The sequence below is a fragment of the Theobroma cacao genome, chromosome 4, assembly GCF_053813885.1.
Source record: "Theobroma cacao isolate CCN51 chromosome 4, ASM5381388v1, whole genome shotgun sequence".
Taxonomy (NCBI): Eukaryota; Viridiplantae; Streptophyta; class Magnoliopsida; order Malvales; family Malvaceae; genus Theobroma; species Theobroma cacao.
In genome coordinates, this window is record NC_142642.1 from 38,090,900 (window position 1) to 38,111,021 (window position 20,122).

The following is a 20,122-nucleotide window of genomic DNA, read 5'->3' on the forward strand; positions in this document are numbered from 1 at the left end:
GTTAAAAGATTTAGGTACAGTTAAGTATTTCTTAGGGTTCAAAATTGCTAGATCTCCTGAAGGAATATCTGTTTGTCAACGCAAGTATGCTTTGGATATGCTTGAAGAATATGGTCTATTAGGTGCTAAACCAGTGTCAACCCCTATGGATTATAATTACAAGTTGTAAAAATCCATTGAAGATTACCAATTAAAAGATCCTACTGTTTACAAACAATTGGTTGGAAAGTTATTGTATTTGACATTTACAAGGCCAGATGTTTGTTATGTTGTTCAAGTGTTATCTCAGTTTATGGACAAACCTTCAAATGATCATTTGGCTGCAGCATTCAGAGTTTTAAGATACTTGAAAAGGGCACCAGGACAAGGACTTCTACTGCATTCACAGTCAAACTTGCAAATTCAAGCTTATTCTGATAGTGATTGTGCAGGTTGTCCAAATACTAGAAAATTTGTCACTGGATATGCTTTATTTCTTGGAAACTCAATGGTTAGTTGGAAGGCTAAAAGCAATATGTAGTTGCTAAAAGTTCAGCTGAGGCTGAATATCGTTCCATGGGAGCAACATCCTATGAGATAATATGGTTGAAATCCTTGTTGGCAGAGTTTGGAATTTGTCAGACAAATGTTGTTAAACTGTACTGTGACAGTCAATCTGCCATCTACATTAGCAAGAATCTTGTGTTTCATGAACGTACAAAACACATTGAGCTCGATTGTCACTTCATTAGAGAAAAAATAATTGCAGGTTTAATAGAACCAGTATATATCTCAACAGCAGATCAAGTTGCAGATATATTCACAAAGGCTTTACAGCCTAGGGATTTCTACAGATTACTTAGCAAGATGAATGTGTATGATATACACGGTTCATCTTGAGGGGGAGTATTAGACTTACTTGGAGAATTTGCTTAACTGGAGTTAAAAGTTAGAAGACTAAAGCCTTAAGAAGTTAGAGGATCGAATGCCAAATGCTAGAGTATACCAAAGGCTTAGTAACAAGAGCCATGTGCAAGTCAGGTGACTATTTAATGTAAATATTTTTTTACTATTTTACCATTCTACTGTACAGTAATTATGTAGTTAGCCTAGTCATTAGTTAGTTAGTTGAAACAGACTATTATAAATAGTTTATTAGTGATATTTTCTTCTTTTCAACAAAGAATGAAAGAACTTCTTCTTCACCATCGTTTTGCTCTCTCTGCACCTGTTCTCTTAATTTCAACAGATGGCTAATAAAAAAACCTCCTTAAAATTTAGGTCTAAAAATTTTTTGTATGTTCAGTTAAATCAAGTAATTTATCTCACATATTTTGCTTAAAAAATAAGTTGAATAGATTAGAATGATAAACAAATATGATAAAAAAGAAAAAAAAACAGCCCTTGGTTTTCATATTTGGTTAAATCGAGTAATTTACATTTTCATTTCAAAATATACCGAAATCTTATTCGATATATATTTCAACTTTTTCTTTTTCTTTTTGAATGAATTGATATATATTTCAATATTATCCTATCATTATTTTTTTTAATTTTCCAATTACTGGTGAATAAAACAGAGAAATGATTAATTTATTCAACTTTTTGATAAAAAAAACAATTAATTGTAACTCAAATTTTCCTTTCCAAAAAGCAGAAACAAAGTTATTTTGTTCAGTACACAGACAATATACAAATAAATATAGAGGGAATTGATCCTAAACTTGCAAATTAATTAATGTAATGTAAAGGTTAGGTCTCTAAACTTACAAATCAAACCTCTCTCTTGAAGAGAGGGGATGGGTACCACCAAGTGCATGATCTTGGAAGGGGAAAAATTAGAGCATCTAAACGTTGCTTTTGTTGCCTTCTCTCTACTAAAAATAATATAATCAAACTTTAAATTTAGAAGATTATCTGAGACAAAAAGAAGGGAAACAAAGCATATTCCTTTCTCTTTCCCTTTTTTCTTTCTTCTTTACATGTTTTTTTTTTTTGTCATTTTTTCCAACTTGATTAATCCAGTTTTTTTTCCATATAATTACATGTAAAATTAATTAGTCTTCTTTTAATACCAATATGCGCATTGCTTATATTGGATTTTAAATTGAGAGGTGAGGGTAATTTTTATATTATATATAATTTGAAAATTTTTAGGGTATGTACTTGAATTCTTTATGATTGAAGTCATTCTATGGAGAATAAAGGGCAACAGTAGTAAAGGAGTCCTTCTAAGTACATTTTGTGATAACAAAACCGTAGTCTTAGGCCCTCCTCAAAAGCATTCTTCTGCTATCCTGGCCACAAGCTCAAACTTCTGAGTGGACACAAAGCCCTAAAAGAAAGAGAGAGATGGAGTCAGAAGATTTTGAGCATTCACATGTATTGATGTCCAATGAAGAGCAGAGCAATCAAACGAAAGATGCTGATTGCTCAATTGCGGGGAGGTGGTGTCCGGTCCAAGCTTTAGTTGCGTGGAATGTGGGTTTTACCCCCACAAAAAATGCGCTGAGGCACCCTCGAAGATTGATCAGCCTTTCCATCGCAACCACTCTCTTATTCTGCTATCAGAATCACCATACATATGAGCCTGTTTTTGCGGTTTCTACAATGAAAACTCAGAGGTTTTTTTATCATTGTTCTTGTCTATTAGACTTTCATATCAAATGTGCTTTGTTTTCTCTTAAAATTGCTGAAAAGAAACTTGGAAAGCTTCAACACATAGCCATAAAAAATCCATCAATCTCCACTGAATAGTAATAAGGATCCGGAAACTGCTGAATGTTTCGGATGTCAGGAACCTTTATTAGTATCTATATACTTTTCTCTTGATTGTGGGTTTAACTTACATAAAAAATGTGATGAGTTGCCTGATGAAATTAGTCATCCCTTTCACAATAAATATCCTCTTGTTTTACAGTTTGATGGTGAAGGTTTCTCTTGCTATACTTGCCGATATACACAGTACAGGGATTCATTTATTGTTGTTCACCTTGTAATGTGCCGAGTTACCTTCTGAAATCAATCACCTCTGCCATCGTAGACATCCTTCCTTTCTACAGTTTAATAGTGAAAATCTCCTTTGCAAGGCATGCAAAGAAACCCGACTCAAGGACTTTGTTTGTTGTTGTTCAACTTGCAAGTTCGCTTTTCACCATGATTGTGCATTCTCACCACCTATACTCAAAGTTAAAAAGCACCAGCGCTCATTCATTCTGCTTCTGAAAGAAGTCTCATTCATTTGTAATGCATGTGCCACCGAAGGAAATTATGTTGCCTACGTATGTTTCAAATGCATGCTAATGGTTCATAGAAAATACGTTTCGTTGCCACTTATCATCAAATTCAAGTGGCATAAGCACCCCATTTTCCACAACTATTTTCTTTCTGAAGAAAATCTCAAGGAGTGCCAAATGTGAAATGAAGAGGTGAATACAGAGTACGGGAGTTACTCTTGTTCCGTTTGCAATTATATTTATCATGTGGATTGTGCAATAAAGAATAAAAGATGGTATGATGTAGTTGATAGCCAAAATGAAGATGAGGAACCTTATGATAATTTGCATTGTTGCCCAATATATCTATGGATTCCGTTGCTTGTGTTATCGAGAGAAACAAAGACCGAGAAGCCACAAAGATGAGCCATTTTAGTCATGTACATGACCTAACGTTAAGTGACAAGATCATGGAAAATGATACATTTTGTGATGGGTGCATGCTTTTCATCTCGATTCCGTTTTACTGTTGTTCACAATGCAATGTCTTTCTTCACAAAACTTGTGCTGGATTGCCAAAAAGGGAGCCATTTAGGTTTCATATTTGTTGCCAGCCACACATCCTTATATCAGATGGCATTTTCAAATGTACAGTATGTGAATACGAGTGCAGCGATTTCTCCTATAAATGTTACGGCTGCAAGAGGTATCTATGTGTTCGATGTGTAGCTCAAAATAATTGCAGAATTGAAGGACACCAACACACTCTCCTTTATTATTACTTCAGTAAAGGACAGTGCAATGCATGTGGTATTGATATATATGGAACAGTTCAGATGTAGTTGCAATTTTGTTTTGCATCGTACATGTGCTACATTACCATGAAAAGTTCGGCACAAGTGTGATGAGCATCTTCTTGCACTCACTTATCATGGTCAAAATGATCATTCTAAATGTGACTACTGCAACATATGTGAAAAATGAAAAAAATTCAAATCATTGATTTTATCATTGTGTAACCTGTGATACTTTTATTCATCTCAAATATACTCTTGAAAAACCTTCATTTATCAAACTTGAGAGCATCTATGAAGAAACAGATCATCCTCATCCTCATCCCAATAAAGCAAGCAATCAATTCAAAGCTGAGCATCAATAAAAAGTGCCATGTCCCATCTTGAAGTTGAAGTTTGTGGGGTGGGGTTTAACTATAAACCTTATTGAGCATTCATTTCAGTGTTTGTCACGTGAAATACATCTTCACAAGTCTGTATCTGTTAAAATGAGCATGACCCGTTAAGTCAGTTCATTTTTCATTTAATATAGGGTGGGTTAAATCATGAAAATTTAGGCTCATATTTAAATCGAACTTAGATAAGTCAGTTCACTAAATCAGTGGGTTGGGATGGACTGGGACGAGCCAACCCTATAGGTTAAAAAATTAATAATTTTAATTAATTTAATAATTTTATATATTTAATTATATACAAGTAATAATTTAATTACCAATAATATTACTTATTTTATATATTTTAATGTGTTTAATCTTTACTTATCAAATTAATAAATTTAATTTATGAATGAAATTATAAAATAATTTTATTAATAAAAAATTTATTAACTAAATTATAAAAATAATTTAAAAAAAAAATAAGCTGATCCAACTCAACTTATGGACTAATAAAAGTGAACTGGGTTAGAAATTTTATAACTCATATAAAAATAAACTGACTCGACTCGACTTATATTTTTTTAATCCACAAATATTAAGACCGGGCTGGTCCGAGCTTACCCATATGTACAGGGCTCACAACCTCACTTTAAATAGTACAACCCGCAACTTAACTTTTAATCAAGTACAGTAGTAGCAGTATTTGAGTTTGACTTGACTGGAGGAAGAGTTGGCAAAGTTTGATTTGAGCTAAAAAAAAATTATAATTTAAATTCGACAATTTAACTTTTTTTTATTAATATAAACGAATCTGGTCCGTTGGATTCGACTCATAAATCGTACTAAAAGAGTTGAAAAATCAACTAATCATAGTCGATGCATATTTTGCAGGAACACCTAGCTCTTTATATAGGTATTGAAGATCCCATTCCTAACTTCTTATTTTTCCGATTTCATCATTTCTAGCGATCAAATTGAATACAGTTCAACGATGGCAATGTGCTCGCTAGAGAAACGTGGCAACCTTTTTATCCTGACCCTGATAACTGACCAGGACGTCGAGCACCGGCTCAACCCCAACCTCTTCACATCAATCATCTCAGCTCTTTCAAAAGCCAAGGCTCAGTCAACGCGTGGTTCAGCTCTTGTCACTGTGTCGCATGGCAAGTTCTTCTCCAATGGCTTAGACCTTGCTTGGGTCAAAGCCGCTGGCTCCAACCAAGAAGCCCAACAACGCTTCGACCAGTTGCTCCACTGCCTCAACCAGCTTGTCCTAGCCTTCATCTCCCTCCCTATGCCCACTATTGCCGCCGTCAATGGCCACGCAGCTGCAGCAGGCGTGGTGCTCGCCCTCAGCCATGACTACGTCCTCATGAGGCGTGATAGAGGTGTGCTTTACATGAGCGATTTGGATCTAGGAATTAAGATTCCTGAGCCTTTCATGGCTTTGTTCAGGGCCAAACTAAGCCCGGGTTCTACTCGGCGGGATTTGCTGCTGCGTGGGCTGAAGATAAAGGGAGAGGAGGCTGTGAAAATGGGGATTGTGGATGCGGTGCATGATGGTGAGGAAGGGGTGAGCGAGGCCGCGATGAAGATGGCAGATGGGTTAGTCAAAAGAAATTGGGACGCTCAAGTTTATGTGGAAATTAGAAAAGGGTTGTATCCTGAGCTTTGTGGCATGCTGGGATTGGCTACCGAAGTTATTGCAACTCCAAGGCTTTGAGTACGATGGATTTTTTTGTGTTTGATTGTTATTTTTAATTGTTGATTCAATAAATTTGTCCAAGTGGAGAGATCACAAATCCACAGGAGATGGCGGCGCAACATGTGAGGTGCGTGTACCAAAATTAGTCTTTATACGCCAATAGAAGTCTTCTAATAAGTACCAAGACTTCTTACCATTCTAGCTCGTGGGAATGAATAAAATTTACTTTCTAAAAAATAAGTTACTTTCACAGCAGTCTTGTTTTTTTTTGTTTTTAATTTGGTTTCGTAGTCACTGTTATAAAAAGAATTAAATATACATTTAAAATCAAATGACATCAAACTTAAAGATAGAAAAGGAGCTTCACTTTTGCTTACATCCCCAAGCCTTTGCCAAAAGTCTCCAAACTCGCCATGTGTACGTTGGAGAAACGCGGCAACCTCTTCTTGTTAACCTTGACCGGCGATGATCAGCACCGCCTCAATCCCACTCTCATCACCTCCCTTCTCTCCGCTCTTTCCCAGGCCAAGGCCCAATCCACTCGTGGGTGCGCCCTTATCACCGTAGCCCAAGGCAGATTCTTCTCCAATGGCTTCGACCTAGCCTGGGCACAATCCGCCGGATCCAAACAAGGAGCCCAAGAAAGGTCACTCCACTTGGTCGAATCGTTCAAACCTGTCGTTGCGGCTCTGCTTAACCTCCCTATGCCCACCGTTGCCGCCGTCACCGGCCACGCCTCCGCCGCCGGATTCGCCCTCGCTTTATCTCACGATTACGCCGTCATGAGGCGAGATCGAGGGGTTCTTTACATGGCCGAGGTGGACATAGGGCTATCAGTTCCCGATTATTTCATGGCCTTGTTTAAGGAAAAGATGGGCGCGGCTTCTGCTCGGCGCGACTTGTTGCTGCGGGGGCTGAAGATGAAGGGGGACGAGGCTGAGAAGAGGGGGATCGTGGAGGCGGCGTACGATAGCGATGGTGAAGTCAGGGAGGCTAGCGTGCGCATGGGGGAGGATTTGGCGAAGAGAAAGTGGGACGGTGAGGTGTATGCGGAGATCAGGAAAGGGTTGTATCCGGAGCTATCAGCCATGCTGGGATTGGCCACCAAAGTGTTTGCTTCTCCGAGGCTTTGACTGAAAAATAAGCAGCCATTGTTACGATTTTGAATAAAGGCGTGTTGTTTTTACATCTTGAACTTGTAACCATATTATATATCATTTTAATGCCAGGGAAGTTAATACAAATTTGTATAGCTTTAGACTAGAAATTGGAGGGTCGGCCAAGCGAGCCAACCCTATTAGGGTTCCACAAATTATGTCGGCCATATGTCTTGATAGCCATACAGCACCCACCAGACGAGGGTGAGCGTGGCATATTTAGCCAACCGACCCTTTTAAGTTTTCTCTTGTGCTTGCTTAGCTGATATATGGACAACCTCTTTCATGCTCTTGGCACCTTTACCCCATGTGGGATATTTTGCAGTATCTTCATCGTAGTATCTAATCAAGAGCCATGGCAGCAGCTACCGGTTCAAGCCCCGTTTAGGAGATAAATGATATATTTATGCGAAGGAGGGCAAATAATCAGAAGAAAATCTATCTCGGTTGCAGCTCCATTAACAATGAACCCAAGTCATACTTGCTATACAAATTTGATGATGCACTCTAAGAGTCTAGTTTGTATTGATTCTGCTGAAGATTCTGGTTTATCACATCAAACAACCATGGATATATGAGTGTAAAAACAAAAATAAACCTGCCATGCAGCTGTACCTATCCTAATGCACAATTGCTTTGCTATCCCAAAGTGCAGTCAACAAGTTACTTGGTCCTGAAAATGCAAAACAGCAAGACAGTGTGAGTTAGGAACTTAATTAGAACAAGAATTAAGGGCATCAACTTCAATCCTTGTTGACTAATTGTAGAAGAAAAATAAGTACAAGTATCCAACAGAATATCACCTTCAAGCTTGAAGATGAAAATTGCCTAGACAAATTCTCTCCTATCTACCAGATTCTAGGAATTGATGTAACACATTGCCTGTGCTTGAAGGAAATAAGAATCCTTGTATTTCCTGCCACTCCCAATGTGAATCCCATTGCGGGTCCAGTCCTCTCGATGTATCCAAGCATCCCGACCAAAATCTAGAACACCAAGGATCTGTAGTAAACAGGGTATAGGCATCATGAGAAAATTATTTTAAGAAATCTACAATCAATCTAGTTAGCTGCGGCTAAGATAACAGAAGAAGCAATTGGGATAAAGGCTGCAAACTGAACTATGGAGCATTGACGATAAAAGGGGAAAAAAAAACTGAGCACTACTGACATAAATTGCAAAGCAGACTGCATCTTACTGCGCACATTACAAAAGCACCTATCTCATGAGCTCATTTATCAACAATAGTATACATATGAAGATCTGACCTCCCAATCACGTTCTGACATCTATGTGAAACAGTTAACCTAGTCTCTATGGTACTTACTGTTGAAAACAGTAATTTCTCTCTGGTAGTTATTAATGTAAATTTTAATCTGTGAAATTTCACCCTTATGAAGAAATTGCATGGCAAAATGCAATGAGCAAATGCACTTTCATTGTAGCCAACACAAAAGAATCCCGAGCATGGAAAAGAAAAAGGATGGGAGATAACTTACGGCTCCGCCCTTCCAAGACACAAAAGTTGGATTCGTTCTTGATTGCAAAACCTATTTCCAAAGTGAGAATCCAAGAATATAAAATCAGCTTCCATGTTCAAAGAAAAAAAAGAGAGAAATTGCATGTAAGCAACAGGGAACGACTAACAGCCTAGAACCTAATTGACCTATAAAACTAACTTAAACTAATCATGAAAATAAAGTTGGTCATAAAAGAATTTATATTTTTCTTTTGAGATACAATATAAAAAAATTTACTTAATCTAAATATCAATACTGATGATATAGAATTTTGACTATATATTCCTTTTTTGCCAATAGTTATGTCAATCGCAAGAGATTGGATTGTCCAGGAATTATTGCTTATATATTCAATTTTAAAATTAAGTTCACCTAAATATCAAGATAAATAATATACTCGAATTATAACCACATCGAAGTGGCTAAAAGCTGGCATAGAAGACAGGCTTAACACCTTTACAATGAAGAAATTAAGCAGACTTACCTCAACAGTATCGATTGCTTCATTTGAAGGAATGGCATGTAAAACTCTGCAAGAATATAAAAGAAGATACAAAGATGATAGGGTGCCAGAATCATCTACAAGGACTAAATGATTACACTAAATATCACTAAGGAAAAACTCTATTACCCTGACAACTAATAAAAAATGGATCTCAATATGTTGCTTGTAAGTTACTCTGCTAATCAAGGTAATAGATAAAAAAGAATGGATTCACAAAGTACAAGCATTCCAGATCAGTACTAAGCTTGAAATCACAGAGCACAAAAGAAACCAACATTTATATGATTCTCATAACTCTTGAGATGATGAATTAATAAAAAACAGAGTAATAATCCAGTAACTAAACTTTCTGTGATGATAATATGCAAAGAAATGTCAATCACAAGGTAACAAAGAAAACAATTATTACCATTTTCTTGACAATCAATGCACTTAAGGCATTCTCAGTCAAGACTGCCAGTAGAGAGAACTAAGGCATTTGACCTAACCCAAGTTAGTGCTCTTCCAGCCACATACTTTATGATGTAGGCCTCAAATAAATCAGTTAAATACACCTACTTTAACAGGTAAGGGTCCTAATAATTAGCTAGAATGATGGATTTCCAAATAGACATTTTGATTTTTCTTTTCATTGAATACGTATTTGTAGAATCTATTAACTGCCTATACCATTAGCTACAATGATACGTGCTTAAAGTAGGAGGATAACAAATGAGGGGAAAGAGAAACCAACCTCTCCTCCACAGCAGGAATTAGCCCACCAGTCAAAGCCACTCCACCAATCTGAAGCACAAAACCAAGTTAAAAGTTCAATTATTAAAAAGTAAAAGTATTTCATGTGGCCTACACTTCCTAAGAAACTCACCAACTGTATGCTACAAAACAATTTTCGTTGCAGGTCTATGCGACCTGTCAATTGAAAAGAACCAAACGATTAGATTGGGATACTATTATAGCTTATCAGAACATGCTAAATTAGCAGTAAGCAAACCTACCAGTTGAAAGAATGCTACTGGTTATGGCTTCTGCTAGGCCAACCTTCTCTTCTTTCTTTGGTTTCATAGAAAAAATTGGGTAGTTATCCCACATTGGTAACCCAACATTAATTCCAGGATATAGACCATCTGGCATGTCAGGTCTTCTTGGGAATTCAACATGCCATGTATCTTCCAGCATATCTTCATAGTCATGAAACCTGATGAAGCACACCACCAAAATAGTGCTAAGGGAAATAATTCAAAACTACTTTCACAGAAAAAGTAATAACTTGGACAAGTATTACTAACCAAGAACGAGGTGGTGGAGGATACAAATCAGGAATCAAAAGTGTTGGGTAGAACAAACCCATAGGAGGAACCTATTTAAAACGAACCATCAATAAATCCTTCAAGAAAGGAAAGGAAATGATATCCGAGTTTGACTGAAAACATACGTTCAGAGCAGTTAGCCTTGTCTTATGAGATCCAGGAGGCATTGCATCCTCATAAGAATGAACTACAGCTATAGCATCAAGTTCACCCTCCTGTACAACAGTAAATTGAAAGAGTACAGTAAGAGTCTTTCCACAGCAAGGAAACCTAAGACTACAAGGTCCAGGAGCCAAATGATTCACCTTAATTTCACAGTAGGACACTTTTAGCCTGTTCAGCATCAATAGATCTATAGGCTTTGTCAAAATGTCGGTACGAATTTGTGGCCATGTCTGATGATGCCTCTGAGTCCAAAGAAGACATCTTGATATATCCTGGAAAAGGGAAAGTAAACGACAATGATGAAATCACCAACATGCAATGGTAAGATATCTTTATTTTAATCTGAGGTAGAAAAGTTTTAATTGAGCCATTTAAACTAATGGGCATAAACAGATTTCACCAACATCAACATTAGTTAAACATTCAACAATGAAGCTTCTGCCTCCACATGATGGAAAGCTGAGGAACTGAAGGAATGATGAGAATTCAAACCTCTCCACCAAAGGGTAAAGTCTTCTCTGTATTAGGTAGAGCCACTCCATCCTGCACATCAGAAGAGACATTAGGCAATTATTAGAAGTAAGACCACAGCTCTCGTAAATTAGGCATTTCCTAGTTATGCTACTAATAATAGTACCAAACACAAAAAAAAAAAAAAAAGCATGTACTAATTCAGTCTGCGTTATCTCTACATGCATGCAGAAGAGTGTGCAAGGAAATAGCATAACCCAAACTGAAGTATGTGAATGCTACCAGGTGCTTTTTTTGACAATAGTCACTCCAAATTGGTAACATCATATAGTTAAGGTGTTCATTTTGTATAGATGTTATACTCTTCATGACAATCACAGTGATACTGATATAGAGACAAACTACCATGATTTCCATGTATGATTGTGGGAGCAATAGTCTTTTAATTAGTGTCAATGGAGGTTGAGATGGTGATGGTGCTCAAGCGAAATGTAAATATTAAGGTGGTAATGACAGCAGTCAAAGAGCGATGGTGTTATGAAAGATACCAGGGTGTTTTGATGGAGGTGGTGATGGTGCTCAAGCAAATTGAAAATATTATGGTGGTAATGACAGCACTAGAAGACTGATAGTGTTAAGAAAAGTAACAGGGTATTATTGTGATGGAGGATGAGTAGAAGATAGTAGAGTAAAACAGAGTAAAAGGTTTAATCTATCATGATTGAGTTTTTTATTTTTTTTAAAGGGAGGGGAGAGGTTTGGAGGTGAACCATACCTCTCCGAACTCTCTCAAGACCTCATTCTTAAAATTCCCTTCAATAGGAGGGGCTTGAAAGTATAGTATTCCATTTAATAATTTTGGCTTGTGATCCCTTATTCCCAACCTGTAGCAAACAGTAAATATACACAACAATCAGTTACCTCAATGCAAATGACCGATGTCACTTGCGCACCCATATTTACAACACATGCCGTTGATAAACCATTCCCAAAAACTGCTGCCAAGCCTTCCTGACACCATCATATATGAAGGAAATATTATACACCAAAGAGTAATTCACTACTTCAAAAATATATTTACCGGTAAAGCTGGGACAGGCAAATGTCATGAAAGAATACCAGAGTCAGTAAGACTGAGAACCAAATATGATATTGACGCAGGATACCTGTTGTTTTATTACCACAAACAGTTTGTTCATAGATTTGAGTACAATCGTACATATATGACATAGATACAAACCTTTATACATGAGAATGAACACATGCATATGTAGACATTGTAAATAAATCAGACAATTTCAAGGAGAAAGACACTTGCGTCTAGTTGGTATCATTCCTATGAAGGAAAACAAAAGATCCCTAATGGAATGCCTCTATCATACCACGACAAGTTTATACTGCACAGCCCACGAATCCGTCAAACACGCATGAGCAGAAGCCAATGACACAACCTCAGAATCATCACTCTAAAAGTTTTTGACTTGCTGAGGCAACTAGGCATGTGCCAGTATTGACAAAGTAATTATTAAGTACTAAATAGGGTGATACATCATTCAGTTTAATGCTGGTATTGAAACTGATTTACATTTGCATCTAAGAAGTATCAGAAGAACTTCTCACCTGGTGTACCACTGCTGAGCTAAAGCACAAGTCTCGCAGTAAAATAGATAAGATCTCCTTTATCTCTGCTTGTGACAACCACAAAATTGCACATTAGAAAAGATTTGATACAATCTACAGCATTTAGTTTCAGTGGCAACTGATATTCAAGAGATAAAGCTAATCAGATTGAGTAATGATCTTATTGTCACACACACATCAATTTTTAAATACCACAATTATCAAACGTTTCAGCCCATTTAGAGTATGATAATCAATTTTTAAATACCACGATTATCAAATGTTTCTGGCACAACAAGAATAGCAGAATATAAGCTCCTTTCTTGGTGAGAGATATGCAGTTTGTCTGACAAAATCCAGTCCCATAGAGCGTGCAGATCTTCAAGGACCTGCAAGAAAATAAATATGTCATTTTAAGAAAGTAGATATATTTGTCACTTTTTTTAAGCAATGCAGCATCAACTGTATCAATAATTAAGTTTTATTATCTCAAACGTAAACAACAAACTGAGCAGGATTAAGATGATTCAAGATGTAATTGCAGCAACATCATTTGCTAAACCCTAAAAAGAAGAAATAACATGCACATTCCTTGAATGTAGGAAAGCCAATAAGTATAGAGACTATACCTGCTGCATGGGATAATGTTGTGAAATATTTAGGTGACCTCTACGAATAGGACGACGTAAGCAATATGGCTCAGTGGGAGATATCCTTAGGGCTTCCTCACCACATATGACCGCCCTGAACTTGCGTTTGGTCAAAGTAGGTTCCTTTGAATCAGTACCTTCATGTTGGACCAAGGACTCATTTATGAAACTTTTATCCATTGAACTTTCTGCATAACCAATATCAATCTATAAGAAGATGAAAGTAAGACCAAAGCAATAGAACTTACAACTAGAAATATTAAAAGCCACACAATCCAAAGAAACTGCTGAGAATTAGTAGCAATAAGGGTGCACCACCAATATTTTATAGATCCAGTCAAACAAGGAAGAGTGAGGATATAGCACAAGGAAAATAAATGGAAATTTCTAATTACCTGGTGCCACTGATGAATGTATGTCCTTCACATGTATATCAGTCCAAGTGAAGGCTACATCCTTCCTGGTATTCTGAAGATTATATCCATCAACACGTCCCATCTGTACATTAGCGTTAGTAATTTCACTACTACAACCTATAAATGGTCAATTGACAGCCACCATCATTGGCAATACATTCTGCTTAAAATTCTTACCTTCCGTGGAACAGAACTATTGGCAACCTCTTCATCAAGGAAAGGTATCTTCAACAATGACGCAATCTTTCAAACAAACAAACATTTAATTCAAAACTAAATTACAGTACAAAAACATGAGAATACAAACAAAAAAGGAAAGAAAAATGAAAACCAAATGAAGACACTCACAACATCATAAGCCTTTTCGCGCTCCATGTGCTGCGCTGTGGTAAGTTGAGAATTAAGCAACTGAAAACCAACAAATCGAAAATTTCATCCCAAAAAGCTCCGAAGAAAGGCGGAAAAAGGAAAAAAGAAAATGTAGTTAAAAAAGAGGAACCTGATCTTGAACATTTAACTTGGAGAATTGGGTGGTTCGGCGAGCAATGCAATGAGGAATGATGAAAGGAGAGTCCTGCTTAGCTAACCCTACTCTTATATTTGCAGAGCCTAAGCAATTAACAAGCAATTTAGTTCATTCAATTTCGTTTTTTTTCTATTTTAATTTTGGAATTCCTAAATTTGGAGGAAAATTGTAAAGAAAAAAGGAAAAAGGAAGTACCGGGGTTGATGACGACGAGATTGGAGCCACGTTCGGAGAGGAGCTGAGAAGGGACAACAGTTTTCAAATAATCCTGCAAAAAATTTAAAATGATTAATTTTACATAAATTTAAAATTTCGTAAAATTAATCTCTCTATTTTTAGGTTTTACCATGAGAAAATTGACGTGTTGAAAGAATGAGCTAGTTTTCTGTACTTGGAAGAATTTTCTGCTTTGTTTCTTCTTCACTTCTTTTCTGGCTCTTCCTGTCTTCAACCTTCAACACAAGTGAATCACTTGCAATTTCCAAACGTCTTTGTTTACGAAGCGTAAAATACCAAAACGGTGCCGTTAACGGCGTCATTAACGTTCTTCCATTCAAGGCTCAGAGCTTTGTTTTTGGGCCAGAGTCCAGAAGAAGTGGGCCGACATTGATATGATGAATCTGCTTACAGATTGGTATTAAAATATTTTGAAAATTTGGCCGTGCCTATGGTCCAAACTACCCTCTTATCATAATTTTTTTAAATTGATATAATATATTAATATATCATAATAATTAATGACTTGATAAGTTAACATGATCATATGATATTGTTTACTTCCAATATAACACCATATGGTCCATATCAATGTCTCATAGTTATAAAATAACAAGTTATATTTTAATTGAACGTATAAAACAATAAAAATTTATTTAAATATTTTTATAATTTAAAGATTTTTGTAAATAAAATGTAAAAAAAAACATGTTGACGTGTCAAACTCTCTTTGGGAAAATTAGTGAGATAGTGAAGGCTTGTTTTTATTTATGAATTTCTTATTTCCTGCTCAAGAATCTGTTCATGTGGTATTTACTGATAAGTGAATAACCAATTACCTGCAAGTAATCCTTGTGCCGTAGCTTAGACCCTTTACAAACTCCACGCAACAATGAGTGAAAATTGACTTCAGTTGGAAGTGAAAATGCCAGCTGACCTGAGACCTCCCCAAGAGAGTAGAGACCTAATCATGGTCTTGGGTTTTTCCTTTATGATACTAGTGAGCTATTGCAGGCATAAAAGAATGAGCCAAACCATTTACGTTAACCCTGAGATCATCCACTGGCACAGCAACTTCATGACTTGAAGTGGAAAAAATCATTATCCAAGTCCAAAAATGGAGAAGAACAATAAAATAAGCACGATGGTACTGATAATTTTCGGCTCTTGCCTGTGAATATATCCCATCCCGTGAACTAATAATGATCATATGAGAAGCAATTTCTTGCTCCATTCAGATACATGAATGGCTGCATGAAACATTAATAAGTACTGCAATTGCTGCTGTCTTAAAGGGCAGCCATGATTCCAGCACCATAAAATGTATGATCCAGTCATTTGGAGTGTACACCAGAAAATAGTAGTCATCAAAGCCCTAATTTTTGAACTCAAAATCAAACTGTCATAGAAAATAAACAAGGGGCAATCCATTCAATTTTTCAAATGTTCTGGTGAATAAGGAACTAATAAAAACTTAACAACTCCTAAAATTGGGAAGCAATATTTGGTAGATCTGCAAAATATTATCTGGTGCTGCACAGCAACTACTTGACATCGTTTAAATATCAAGACTTGAAGAACTTTCCAATCTTCACCAGCTACTTCTTCAATAAATCTAAGCAGCTTTCGATTTCAGGGCCTTCTTCTTCAGTTGCCTCTTAGGTATTGACTGCTTCATCCCCCAGAAGAAAAGTAATGCACCAAATTGTGCAACACACTGCCATCGATTAAGAAAAAAATTTAAAAACAATGAAGTCCTTACATCATAATGCTTGGGAACACATTAGATATGCCTTTGTACGTACCTGCACAAAATCACTGAGCAAAGCAGAGTATTGAGGCTCATTGGGACCATAGTTGTAGAAGTCATAGAGAAGAGGAGTGCTAACCAGCAAGTAGGCACCCTATGTCGAAAGAAAGGACAATTAAATGAGACATAAAACTAAAATCAGAAGAAACTACTAGGTGCAGTTTCAAATGTAAACTTCCTTTAAAGTTCAAATATAATCAAAACGATCACCCAAAAGAAACAAAATTCTAACCAAGAGGAAGGCTCCAAAGCCATGGCCAAATACAAATAGAATGCCACCAAGTCCTTTCAAAGCAATGGCAGCTGCAACTAATTGTCTAACCTGTGTAAAAAAGTCTGCATATCAGAAAACAATGTACATCTAGAGCAATATGAAAAAGATAAATCATATTAACACAAACTTAATATATCAAAAGCACCCGAGCATTTGGCTCATTGGTTAGTGCATAATCCCCTGCCTAAAGAGCAGGTTCGAATCCCCCCTCCCCCAATTATAAAAAAAAAAAAAAACCTTAATATATCAAAATAAGAAAGAACTTTATTACAAGTTATTAAGAGAGAAAAAGAATAACTTACTTCAATATCTGGAAAATTTACATGGACTTGAGAATATATATGTTTCTTAGCAAGATCAACCTTTGGTATCAACTCCTTTGCTGCAGGCCCGCCATCAACCCCAAATTCAGTGAACCTGCCAACATATTGTTTATGTTACTATATCTACAAAATAGCATTAGCTTTTACAGAGAGTCCTAGCTGAGTTCTTTACGCAGTCTATCTTCTCTTATCATTATAGGAGCAATAACTGGCAAAAATATAGTAGCAGCAGTGCAGTAAAACTTAGTATAGGGCCAATCACTGAAATTACACCAACCAAACCAGAATGGTGATTATGGGATTTTTATCTAGAAATTCAGGACATTGACTCAACTGCCACATTAGATAACAACAACAATCCATCACATCTTGCGTACTACCACTTCATGGTATTCAGATTCATCTTATCAAAATGACACGGCCAAGACAACACTATCTCCGGGAAGTACTTATAAAATACAACCGTATTCACTAAAACTAACCATCCAATTCTGAACTTGCAAATATTAGGTTTATTCAACCAAATAAAAAAGAAAGAAAATGTTTGTCATACCATTTTTCTTTCCTGGCAAAGTTTAAACATAAAAAATTGAAAAACAAAAAGGTTTTTCTCCTACTAAGCAGTAACTCCCCAATATACAATCTAGACAAGTGGCCCAGATCCTCAAGCGAAAGCAATCATTAACAACAGTTACAAATTAAGGAACATAATGCAACAGTACACACAAAAAATACCAAAACTGCAGGATAAACAAAATAGAAATAACCCAGATCTAATAAATAACATATTTCTAAAACAACCCAACAAAAAGATTTAACAGATCTATAACAAGAGAGAAAGAGAGATTACATTTGCCTAGCAGAGAGAATAAAAATAGAAGCAAACAAAACTCGTCCAACAAATGACATGAAACCCATTATTCTTGTTTACTTCTTTTTTCTTCTCCCCACTTGGTTTCGAGCAAAAAACAGAAAACTGTTAAGGCCGAATTTCGGGGTTCTTCTTTTCTCTTCTTTGCTGCTACCGTTAGAGGGGAGGAAGAGACAGAGAAGAGAGAAATTTTGGGGTTTTGGAGTTGGTCGGGTCTTGATGGGTCAATTATTTATGAAATTAAAATGAATAAAAAAAGTTTAAAATATTTATTGAGGTGGGATGAACGCGGAAGAAAGAAATGAATCAAGGTCCGATTCTTCACCAACACTACTACTATTGTAGTTTACTACTTCTGGGTTTGCAGTTTATCTTAATTACGCCTTTGCCATTTCTGTAAGAAGAATTCTTTAGCCCAAATTACCAAGCTACTCTACATTTTTATGCATATTTTGAAATTTGATATGATTACATATAAGTGTTATTATCAAATTAATTACGATACATTACAACTTACCAAAATTTAATATTTTGTCCATAATTTAACATTTTAAATAAAGATGTCAATAGATAGCGTATTCGCTATTTTTTAAGTTTTTTATCTCAAATCTTGTTATTTGATAATATATTCAAATTTTATAAATACCCGATTAAATTTTAAAATTACAATATGAATTCCTACCTGAATATTTTAAATATTATCCATTAAATACTTGAACCGATATTAGATTAAAATAAATTTAGAATTCAATTGTTATGTATATTATCAAAATTAAATTAATAAATTAAAATTAGTTCATAAAAATTTAAATTATAGTTTGAATAGTATTTAAACAATTAATAAATTTTAATAAATATTATATTAATTATAAAAAATTTATAAATAAAAATAATATATATATAACATTGAATTTTAATATTAAAATATTATTTATAATTGAGTTAACGAGTATTCTAAGACCACTACTTAAACCTTATCCAAACTTAATTATAAAATATTTTAATCTTACCTAATCGGATTGAGTAATGTAAGATATCCGATTATATGGTGTCCATGAACATCCCTAATTTCAAGTGATATCAAAACGAAAAACTATGTGTTTTTTGTTTAATTGAAAATAAAACGATTCTTTTGCAAAATATAGGTTAGGAATTTTAAGTTGAACCTTTAATTCAAGTTTAAGTTTTAGGAATTTACAAGAAATGTTAAATGAGTAAGATACGATTATTTCCTATTTTATAGCTAATAAATGAATCGAAATTTACCTTCACTTTACTATTTTTTTGAAAAAACATGAGTTAACCTTTTTCTAATACCAAACAATTATCACTCGATAAATAATTACTGATCTTAAAGAGGGATGTTTCACCCAACAAAATTCTACATGTAAATACTAGAAATCATAGATGTATCATAATCGCTACAAGTTGGAATACTTGGCACTTATTTTTTACCCTTGAATCTTTCCTTCAAAGCAAACTTTGTGATTATATATCATAAAATTAGGTTTTGCATAATTAATACGACTATTCAATGTTAAGCACTTAATTAATATTTAATAATTGAAAACCTTTTCATATTATACTAACCACTAAATTTAACCAGAACAAAATAAAAAATGAAATTAGGTTTGCATCTGATCTATATGATCTATAAAATGCTTTGCATTTATATTGTCATTGATTTCAATTATTTCATACGAATATTAAATACGAATATTTAATCTATATCTATAAAATTAGGTTTGGCACAGTTGATACCATGTCTGTTAACACATTTGTGTCTTCATTATTATATAGATTATAAAATTAGGTTCTGCAAAATTAGTAGGCATAATTGTTTAATAATCGTGGTGCATTTAATAAATGTTTGTTTAATACAGTTGTGTCTTTGTAAATTTTAGGGTGACGAAAAGCCATCTAACATTATTACATGACTAATGATTTGAAACTAAACTTTAAAGAATATAAATCAATTTCATCAGATTTTTGTTCATATTCTACTTAATTAAATTAAAGTAACAAGGAAAATGAAAAGTTTTAAGATATTGTTCTATTGATTTTAATTATTTCATGTTTTATAAATGTAATGATTTGAAAGTAAATATTTGAAAAAAAAAGAAACAATAAAATATTTTTTTTAAATTTTTGTATGAGATTTGATAACATAATGTAGTTTTTCTTCAGTGCAATTAAGTTTTGTATTTTTATATTGATAAAA

The 20,122-nt window shown here is 35.0% G+C and overlaps 3 protein-coding genes, 1 non-coding gene and 2 pseudogenes across 4 annotated transcripts; 3 read left to right on the top strand and 3 right to left on the bottom strand.

The window, feature by feature from the left end:
- Window positions 1–2,276: 2,276 nt before the first annotated feature.
- LOC148763378 (uncharacterized) lies at window positions 2,277–4,036 on the top strand (annotated as a pseudogene).
- Window positions 4,037–5,223: 1,187 nt separating this feature from the next.
- LOC18603173 (enoyl-CoA delta isomerase 2, peroxisomal pseudogene) lies at window positions 5,224–6,265 on the top strand (annotated as a pseudogene).
- A 115-nt stretch (window positions 6,266–6,380) lies between these two features.
- LOC18603174 (enoyl-CoA delta isomerase 2, peroxisomal-like) lies at window positions 6,381–7,517 on the top strand. Its single transcript, XM_007034990.3, has one exon. It carries the CDS (start codon window positions 6,484–6,486, stop codon window positions 7,201–7,203), a length of 720 nt encoding a protein of 239 aa, XP_007035052.3. The 5' UTR covers window positions 6,381–6,483; the 3' UTR covers window positions 7,204–7,517.
- LOC148763379 (U11 spliceosomal RNA) lies at window positions 7,338–7,466 on the bottom strand. Its single transcript, XR_016026075.1, has one exon. It is a non-coding gene; the product is annotated as a U11 spliceosomal RNA (small nuclear RNA).
- Window positions 7,338–14,895, bottom strand: ARP9 (actin-related protein 9). Its single transcript, XM_007034991.3, has 21 exons — window positions 14,754–14,895; window positions 14,603–14,675; window positions 14,381–14,490; window positions 14,230–14,289; window positions 14,059–14,124; window positions 13,861–13,963; window positions 13,445–13,653; window positions 13,084–13,204; window positions 12,816–12,880; window positions 12,117–12,206; window positions 11,217–11,267; window positions 10,865–10,996; window positions 10,685–10,774; window positions 10,539–10,609; window positions 10,248–10,447; window positions 10,118–10,161; window positions 9,986–10,035; window positions 9,232–9,277; window positions 8,727–8,777; window positions 8,031–8,229; window positions 7,338–7,900 (listed from the first exon to the last, which is right to left on the bottom strand). Exons 1-20 carry the CDS (start codon window positions 14,754–14,756, stop codon window positions 8,086–8,088), a joined length of 1,779 nt encoding a protein of 592 aa, XP_007035053.3. The 5' UTR covers window positions 14,757–14,895; the 3' UTR covers window positions 7,338–7,900; window positions 8,031–8,085.
- Window positions 14,896–15,880: 985 nt separating this feature from the next.
- Window positions 15,881–18,143, bottom strand: LOC18603176 (uncharacterized). Its single transcript, XM_007034992.3, has 5 exons — window positions 17,881–18,143; window positions 17,010–17,124; window positions 16,666–16,755; window positions 16,429–16,527; window positions 15,881–16,340 (listed from the first exon to the last, which is right to left on the bottom strand). Exons 1-5 carry the CDS (start codon window positions 17,946–17,948, stop codon window positions 16,239–16,241), a joined length of 474 nt encoding a protein of 157 aa, XP_007035054.3. The 5' UTR covers window positions 17,949–18,143; the 3' UTR covers window positions 15,881–16,238.
- Between the last annotated feature and the right edge of the window lie 1,979 nt (window positions 18,144–20,122).